The 8,870-nt window shown below is 44.6% G+C and overlaps 1 protein-coding gene across 2 annotated transcripts; it reads right to left on the bottom strand.

Annotated features, from left to right (window-relative positions):
• Positions 1-1,878: 1,878 nt before the first annotated feature.
• On the bottom strand, positions 1,879-7,767 carry LOC123402906 (ceramide kinase). Of its 2 annotated transcripts, none has more exons than XM_045096872.1 (13): positions 7,527-7,767; positions 6,423-6,581; positions 6,099-6,266; positions 5,916-6,008; positions 5,653-5,745; positions 4,872-5,133; positions 4,763-4,789; positions 4,566-4,650; positions 3,954-4,103; positions 3,429-3,530; positions 2,950-3,336; positions 2,454-2,520; positions 1,879-2,375 (listed from the first exon to the last, which is right to left on the bottom strand). In XM_045096872.1, exons 1-13 carry the CDS (start codon positions 7,620-7,622, stop codon positions 2,238-2,240), a joined length of 1,827 nt encoding a protein of 608 aa, XP_044952807.1. In that variant the 5' UTR covers positions 7,623-7,767; the 3' UTR covers positions 1,879-2,237. The 2 variants fall into 2 exon arrangements, with proteins under 2 accessions (XP_044952807.1, XP_044952808.1); XM_045096873.1 differs by having other exon boundaries at positions 6,440-6,581; positions 7,527-7,766.
• Positions 7,768-8,870: the final 1,103 nt, after the last annotated feature.

The following is an 8,870-nucleotide window of genomic DNA, read 5'->3' as shown; positions in this document are numbered from 1 at the left end:
TGCATATAGCCAAAAAAGGGGCAATTTTCCTGAACCTGGATATTGCCAAGGCATTTGATTTAGTCAGGTGGGACTATTTGCTCGAGGTGCTTCGCCACATGGATTTCGGACAAAGATGTCGTGACCTAATTGCAACCGTGCTCTGCTCAACCTCCTCCAGAGTCATCCTCAACGGTGAACCGGGGTTGCCTTTCTACCACCGATGCGGTCTGCGGCAGGGCGACCCTCTCTCGCCTTTTCTATTCCTGCTTGCTATTGAGCCTCTTCAGCGTAATTGCATCTGTGACTGAAGCCGGGATACTAAAACCTATTGCTAACGGATTAGCCTCCATCAGAGTAAGTCTTTATGCCGATGATGCTGCCCTCTTTCTGAACCCGTGCAAGTCCGAGATGATGGTCACCCATGCAATCCTGGAAGTTTTTGGAAAAATATCTAGTCTCTACACCAACTTCAGCAAGTCCTCGGCCTTCCCTATCTGCTGTGATGAGCTGACAACCGATGAAGTGCTTTTTGAGTTCACGGGAACAACTGACTCATTCCCTTGCAAATACCTTGGCCTGCCCCTCAGCCTGCACAACCTCAAACGCGCCGATTTTCACTTGATGGAAAGGCAAGCTTTTGAACAAAGAGGGAAGGTTAACGTTGATCAACTCAGTGCTTACTTCAGTCACCACCTACCTTTTGACCCTGTTCGCGCCTAGCAAGTGGCTGGTAAAAAGGATTGACAAGGTCAGGCGAAGCTTTCTATGGAAAGGCGGTGAGGAGGAGGCCAAAGGTGGAAGCTGTGCAGTTAACCGGCGGCTGGTTTGCTCGCCCAAACAGTATGGTGGATTGGGCATCAAAAACCTCTCTTCTTTTAGCAGAGCTCTACGACTACGGTGGGCCTGGTTCGCTTGGCAACAACAACCTATGCCTTGGCTTGGCATGAAGCTTCCATGCTCTGTTGTGGATATGCAACTCTTCGACGCCTCAACCAACATTCACCTTGGAGATGGACATACTATGAATTTCTGGAAGTCCAAGTGGCTGGATGGAGCGGCACCAAGAGACATTGCGCCATCCCTGTTCAAGCTGGCGCGCTGGAAAAACTTCACAGTAGCTCAACCCATGCACGACAGCAAGTGGATGAAGGGGTTGGAACGAATCAACTCCCACGATGACCTGCACTCCTTTCTGCTTCTATGGGAGAAGATTCAGAATGTCAACTTATTTGAAACTAGAGATACCATTGATTGGATCTGGACGAAGAACAAGAGTTACACCATCAAGTCCGCGTATTCCTGCCAGTCCATTGGCTCCGTCGCCAAACCTGAGGCTAACCGCATCTGGAGACTCAAGATTGAAAGAAAGGTGCAGTTCTTCATTTGGACTTTGGCTCAAAACAGACTACCAACCACTGACAGGTTGAGAGCACATGGAAGTGATCACACCGCGACGTGCTCTCTCTGCCGCCAGCTCCCAGGTCGAGAGCACATGGAAGTGATCACACCGCGACGTGCTCTCTCTGCCGCCAGCTCCCTGAAACTGCTCTCCACCTCTTCAGCACATTTTTTTCTCCATGGAGGTTTGGAACAGACTACACCTAGCACGCCCATTGTGCTATCCAACACTGCCAGCAGACCTCCAGTCAATCTCACAATGATGGCGCAGTTGCTCCCTGAACACCAGAGAGTAGGCTGCTGCTGCTGCTTACTTTGCTTGGCACATCTGGAACGAGAGGAACAGACAGATCTTCAACGCTAAATCTACCTCGGCGGATGGTATGACCTCTCTGATTAAAGCTGACCTTGATTTTGTAAGACTAGCGCTGTAGACCCATTATTATGTACAGGCAGCGTCCACTGGACGACTGCTCATTCTTTTGTATATTCCTAATCTTTAATGAAAAGGCAGAGCACCTGCCGTTCGATTCAAAAAAATAAATTCAACGGGCAAGTGTTGTTGGGTTACAGCGAACATGTCTACTTAGCTTCCTGCAAACACCAGATCAATCGTGTGGGCAATGCAAATTTTGCAGCGTTGCGACACATGAAATTCATCGGTTCTTTTAGCACAATCTGTAGCTCTTCCTTCCTTGGACATCATCAAAGGAAACAATGCCCGGTTCTTTATTGCGTGGTACGAGGCCGCGGTTTCCATATCTACATGAGGTTCTTCTACAACTCTACAACATTAGCTATGCTGGTGTCTTCCCTTTGCGAAAAAGGGAGGGGAGGCTGTTACTTATGGGGCATTGCTACACCTCTGGCCCTGACGCGAAGAGGTTAACAAGGCCGCGGCAAGCTTGAACAGACACTTCGCAGGCCTGAAAAAGCTCGCCATCCAAGTTCCATACACTTTCGTTGTGTGATGAAATGAAGGTAAATGCTCGCGTCTACAGAAATTGGAAACATATAAATTAAAACAAAATGAAGGTTGTAAACAGGGAAGAGCAAAGAAGGAAAAGGAATACCTTATGATGTTCAACAAAGTTGAAGGTTAGGGGGTCCGATCCCTTCTTAGTAAATTGTGTCAGATGCCTGCAGATAGCATGTCCACCTCAAACAAACGCTGGAGATAGAGATAAAAGAAGAGAGTCTGCTATTTTCTAGAGATTTTTGCAACGTTATACAGTTAGGGAAAAGTAACAGCAAAAGCGAGTGAACAGACATCAACTGTTGCAGGGTCAAACTTGATGCAATTTTTCAGACGCAACTTGGCTAAACAGAACAGTTCTGGAAATCAGATAGCACATCCACCTCAAACAAACTCTAGAGAAGTAGAGATAGAGATAAAAAGAAGATAGTGGAATTTTTTAGCAATTTTTGCAGCATTATTTAGTTAGGGGGATATGTTTTATGTTTAGAAGCAAGTTGATTAAAAAAAATGTTCTGGGAATATGTTTGGTAATCACTTCACAGTTCAGAGTACTGTGAAACAAGCTGGACAAGCAGTAACGGTATTCTTACCATAAGTATAACGGAAGAGGGCAATCTCTAATGAGCAGAAGATGAAGAAAACCATCTGAGAGGTGTGCTTCAGCCACTAGGCCATCAGGGGCTCTTTCATTGCGACATGAAATGACAGCTGCACCGACACTGAGAAAATGCCCCTCGGACCAGACCCATTTTGGGTTGTCATAAATAGTTTGGGAGCTGTTTGGAATCTCATCTTCTGAATTTTGTTCGGGCATTGAATTTTCTTTGCATACAGAACAATTTGCTCGGCAAATTATTTTACGAGGTCTTTTTCTACGTGATTGTAGTGGTTGTACTTCATCTGCAACATTCTCTGCTGATGCAGCAAGTGAAAGAGAGTTCTCATTCTCAAGAAAGGCCACTTTTGCATCATAAGATCTGAAAAACGGCAAGCAATCGTCAGTTTGTGATCAAACTGAAAAGAAACATAACAAAAGAAAAAATACTAGCCACCGGTCACTATTAATTACCTGTGCTTCAGAAAGACCATAGTTCCAGAAAAATCATAACGTGCGGGCCCCATCCATCGGTAGTTTTCACTCTCCCTTATGACTTCTCCATAAAATCCATATCTACAAGCAGATTCTGAGAGAATCAACTAATATGCAGAAGAGCGATCCACAGAGGTTTCAGTGATATGCACATACACTGACTTGGTAAAATTGTATGATCAATCTATGTTAAATGCAAGTCCATAACTATCAGCAATGCACAAGAAGCATCAACAGGAAGAACTTACTTACATCAAACAATGAAAGCATGGCCAAGTCTAGCTAAGTTCAACATTATTTAAGGAGAATAAAATGAAAACTGGAACTCCTATAACTTCTGCCATATATGTTGAGCTTATGTCACAGTTATTGCAGGACACCTATGCTGGCAGTGCACATTAGCACATTTAAGAAATAGATGGTCAACATTCAAATTCATGGGTTCCTCCCTCTCAGTTCATACAAGCACTAGGTCTACATCATGCCCTAAAGGAAGTTACATACCCTGCAAATGAAGCCGCATAGCGTACGGTAGGTAAGACCTCAGCTGATGGGCTACTCTTCCACCTGACTACTTGAGCTATATCAAGCGACATCCTTCTACCAAGGATAATTAGCAGGGCAGAAGTCACAGCATCTCGTTCCCCAGTTGTGCTGCATGGATCAATAAGATGTTTACAACCAGCAAAGAACTGAATTGCTAAGCATATGATGTGTGCACAAAAATAGTCCAACTATAACAAGCCCGCAAATAGACATGGTATGCATGAATTAAACGGATTAAGCTCAAAATGTAAGAAATTGTGCAAGATGATATAATTGTTTTGAGTGATGAAGGTGATGCTATTTGGCAGGTGCACTAATTACACCATACTTGCACACTGCTCCAATAGACAGATGAACAGATGGTAATGATAGATCTGTCCAATGTCCTAAAGGATGAGGATCATAAGTTCATAACCAGCTTTCGTGCAATGCTGTACAACTAAAGATTTAACGGGATTGAATTGCCACAATCTATGCAACTGTCTACCCCTAAAAATACATGCTCGGCTATTAGTACTGAAAAGTGTAGTATCTCCTTGTGTGGTTACACCTAGGTGTCTCAATCAGTACCTGAGTACAATAGCATCTGTTGAGCCAGAAGGAATTATGCCAAGCCTAAACCAATCATTTGGGAAGGAGACTAAGGGCACTTGATCTGCAGTAGTACCAATTTCAACATCAAACAAAAGCTATCAATCGTATCAGTGGGCCTAAATTTTTTGCAGTTTTAAGATGGACAAATAACTGAGTTTCGATTACTCATTGACCTCCACTGGATGAGTCTGTATTTGGATCTGCAATAAGAAGCACACAAAATTACTTATAGGAGAAACTTCTCTACATAATATGTGGTACATGTAACCAAAAAGGACGTACTTAATGATGAGATGCCTAATCCAACAGATTGCCCAGTCGAAAGAAGAGGTTCATGATCATCACAATTGTTGGAACCCACAGGGAGCATGGCATTTACAGCATCGGATGTGGGTGTACTGTTGTTTAGCCCATCGTTCCTATACCCTTGGCATTTCTCAGTGCTTTCAAAATATCCAAAGCCCTCTGGAGTTGGAGGATAAGAAGTCTTATTCCTCGAATTTAGTAGCCCATTCAGGATTTCATTAAATAAACCATCACCACCCTATCAATGTGAAGTTTGGAGAGCATACAAGTAAAATGGGATGGAATCCAATTAGTTTAATAACAGATTTAAAAAAATACAGCATTTGAGTTTTTTTCTCTCGAAGTAAAGCATGGAATTACAATTTTCCTTTATTTAACAGTAAAACCCGGAAGATTTCAGATGCCATATGAAAGAATTCTAGGGCACGTGGGAAGCGATCCTGTGAAATCACTTCACCAGGGCATGGTGTGTTCACACTGATGTTACCTGTAATTGTTTATTAAGGGGGTGAATTCCCATTTTGTCTTTAATTTCTTACCAGCTTCTACCTTAAAATAAACTAGTGATGACTAAGAACAATCATTCTAAAATTACTCATAAATTACTATGGAAATAAGAAATTCAGGACTCGGCTCACTGAAAATGACTCCAAACATCATGACTAATCGTAGTTATTACAATAATTACCCATAAATTACAGAGAACTATAAGAACAGAAAATGTGAACCAAGTATTATAAAAGATAAATCAACATACCACTGCAACAACACCATCAAATTTCTTGAGCTCTTTATCTGATATTGATGCTAAGGTGTCATATGCATGTCCTGCTCTCTCGGTGATTATCACCTGAAAAAGTAAACATGTTGTGAACATAAGTTAGAGGACTGAGGGTTGTTTCTAAGAACTTTGATGTCACAAACTCATCTCATGCATACACGCCTATGATTTTGATGTCATATATTCCACGCCTATAATTCCTTTTTTTTGTTTGTGCTTCTATGAGCAAACAAGTTTACCTTTGTATTTACTTTCGCCTGGTCAAATAACGGAGCTACCATTTCCCAATTTTTGCAACCTCTACCTTTTCCACACAGTGGATGGACAAATACCTACAGTTTGTAGAATACTTAATTAGCCAAAAATTCTCAACAATATGATAACAGTGATGCGGGATATATGGAAGAGCGCGTCAGAACTACCATCAGGTTCTTTGGCCTGTCCTGTTCATTATTTATGCATGCACTGAGATGCTCAGCCCAGCTTTTGCAGGTCTCCGGGTCTTTGTGTCCAAAAAGATATTCACAAGGTACCCACTGAGAAGGGTGTTTTCTTGACCTGGTGATTACATGTACGGCAAACCGGTGCATCTGCATGAGCAACAACTTTTGTTAAAGAGAGCATGAGCATCAAACATGGCCTTTGAAATAACTATTATTATGCATTTGTCTACAAAAATATCAGAAGCTTTTGACACAAACTACTTAAAAGGAACTCTGTAAAATAACTAGAAGGAATGCTATAACCTCAGTATTTTTCTTGCCTTGGACGACAATTCTTGTATTCCAAGGTCCACATACAGGACCTTCATCAAGAAGCTCCACAGCATAAACATCCAAAAACTTGATTTTGTTCTCCAATTTTGGTAGTAGTCCGATAGATGACCAACATGAAGAACCCAATTCCTGCAAAATGTAGCATGATGAGCGAACTGGAGCCACAGTCAGACCACAAAGACGCAAGACAATATCCTCCTGCATGTACTTATCATTTAAAACTCAAGAACGTAATCCTCGAGCCACAAGAAAAATTGGAACACTTATCCTTGTTGACAGAACTAGATGCATGCAAAATACTAAAATGTCATATTCAAATAGATTTGGCTTTGCACGCCAGCTGGATCACTTTCTTGAAGAGGAGAACTAAGGTTGAGGTTCTGATTCGCAAAAAGTTAGATTCACAGACGCACAGGAGGATTCTTAGTTTCTGGTTTGGGTACTTCAAATAATACTCCCACGGTTCCAGAATACTCCCTTCATCCGGAATTACTTGTCATAGGAATGGATGTATCTAGATATATTTTAGTTCTAGATATATTCATTTCTTTCCATTTTGATGACAAGTAATTCCGGACGGAGGGAGTAAGTTTGAACTAAAACCATGACACTTATTTTGGAACTCAGGAAGTAGAGTACATTTCCCCCATTTGCAAGGGGTTCAGCTGGCCAGTGGCTAGTGGCGACCATCCTCCTCCATCACCACAAATGCTCGAACTTCAATATTGTCCGAGGCCGTGATCCTATACTCCCACAGCTTGTAACCACGTTTGTAATGACTAGTCTATGCACCTAATCCACGCTTCTTTATAAATCCGCAACTACTTACGCCATTATCCGTGTACCTATCCGCCACCCAACTCTTGGATTCAACCCCGGAAGCTGCAAATCTACAGTCCGCCGTACAATTCGACCAAGAAAACGCAAAGTTCTTTCAAAGTACAGTGAGTGCTAGAAAACGAATTTAATCTGATAATAGCATCGGCGAGCAGAGGCGGGCGGGAGGCCAGCCTCAGTCAGAGTCAGAGTCAGAGGCGGGCGGGAGGCCAGCCTGAGTGAGAGTCAGAGGCGTACCGGGTGGAGAGGGAGGAAGGAGAGGCCGTCGTGGCCGAGGGTGACGGTGACCTCTCCGACGCCGCCCAGGAACAGCACCTCGCCGTCGGCCTGCATGGTCTCCCCTCTCTTCTGTTGCCGTTGTTGAGCTCGACCGTGTCGTTCGCTCTATTTTTTCCGTGCGCGTGCGATTGATCTGGTCTTTAGATCTGGTCCGTGCTGGTGGTTTCCTCTCGAAGCACGCTCCTGACCGGAAACTGGCGGACGCTTCGTCCTCGTTTACTTTTTCGAGAAGCATTACAACACGACAGGAAAAAAAATACAGACTCTCTAAAAGCATCTACAGTGGGAGGTCCCAAACCCGCATCAAGCCACACGATGGAACTGTCCAGTCATTAATCGATTATAAAAATACTTTCAGATGTCCCAAACGGATTTTAAATGGTCGTCTAACCAACGCCTTTCATATTCAGCCTAAAAACGGGGTGAATATGGAGCGTGTGAACGCGTTCGCCACGTCGGACCCGGCCCGTGCTATCCCATTGATCCCACATATATTCGTCATCATCCCTTTTCCGTACCAAACCCTAGCCACTTCACTTCACTCCACTCCCTCCACTCCCCTCCAACATCCAAGCTCCTGTCCCGCAATCTTCGGCCTTCTCCAGAATGGCGGGCAGCGGATCTGACTTTGACCAGCCCGGATCCATCGGCACGGTCCCGTGCGGGTTGGATGAAGCAATGACGGTCCGGGTTGCACTCCGCCGCTCCCGGGAGGGTAGCACCCGACCAACGACAGGATCTATCCCGCGCAACTCATAGTATCGACACATCGAGCGCTCGAATCCTTCGGGCCTAGATCATCGCGGTCCCGGGAGCCTTCAAATCTCCCCTTCCTCATCACCGGGGCCGATGTGCCCGTCGTGAGAAGGAGACGATGAGGGTGGCCGAGGCCCGCCTCGCTGTTGACATGGTCGCGACGGAGGCGGCCGATGCGGCGGTGCGGGCGGCAGCAGAGGAGGAAGCCATCTGCGCCCGCATTGTAAAGAAGCGGCAACAGAGGCACACGAGCGCCCTCGCCCCGAGAGTAGAATCGGGTGGTCCGTGACATGGTCGGACTGCCACCCAAGGAGAAGAAGGAGGCCAACGATGGGTCCGACAGCTCCGGCGATGAGTAGATCCGGCTCGATTCCTAGTGCGTCTTCAACCGGTATTTCCGCGAAAAGGATGCAAATGGTGTTGGGAAGGGCAAAGGCAGCCATGGATGATATTCTCCATCATAAGCAAACATGCCAAATTTTAATATTCCCATTATGATGTAGTAGTGGGACGATGTGTATGCATAATTTACATAGTTGCATGAGT

Source organism: Hordeum vulgare, chromosome 6H, assembly GCF_904849725.1.
Source record: "Hordeum vulgare subsp. vulgare chromosome 6H, MorexV3_pseudomolecules_assembly, whole genome shotgun sequence".
Taxonomy (NCBI): domain Eukaryota; kingdom Viridiplantae; phylum Streptophyta; class Magnoliopsida; order Poales; family Poaceae; genus Hordeum; species Hordeum vulgare.
This window is presented reverse-complemented; position numbering and strand designations above follow the sequence as displayed.

Bases quoted from the DNA above. Each gene is read 5' to 3' on its own strand.
- LOC123402906 (XM_045096872.1), bottom strand. From the start codon at position 7,622: ATGCAGGCCGACGGCGAGGTGCTGTTCCTGGGCGGCGTCGGAGAGGTC. The intron at 4,790-4,871 runs GTACGTCCTTTT...TTCTTATTGCAG, and splicing joins ATTAGGCATCTCATCATTAA to ATCCAAATACAGACTCATCC. The intron at 2,376-2,453 runs GTATTCCTTTTC...CAATTTCTGTAG, and splicing joins ACTTTGTTGAACATCATAAG to ACGCGAGCATTTACCTTCAT.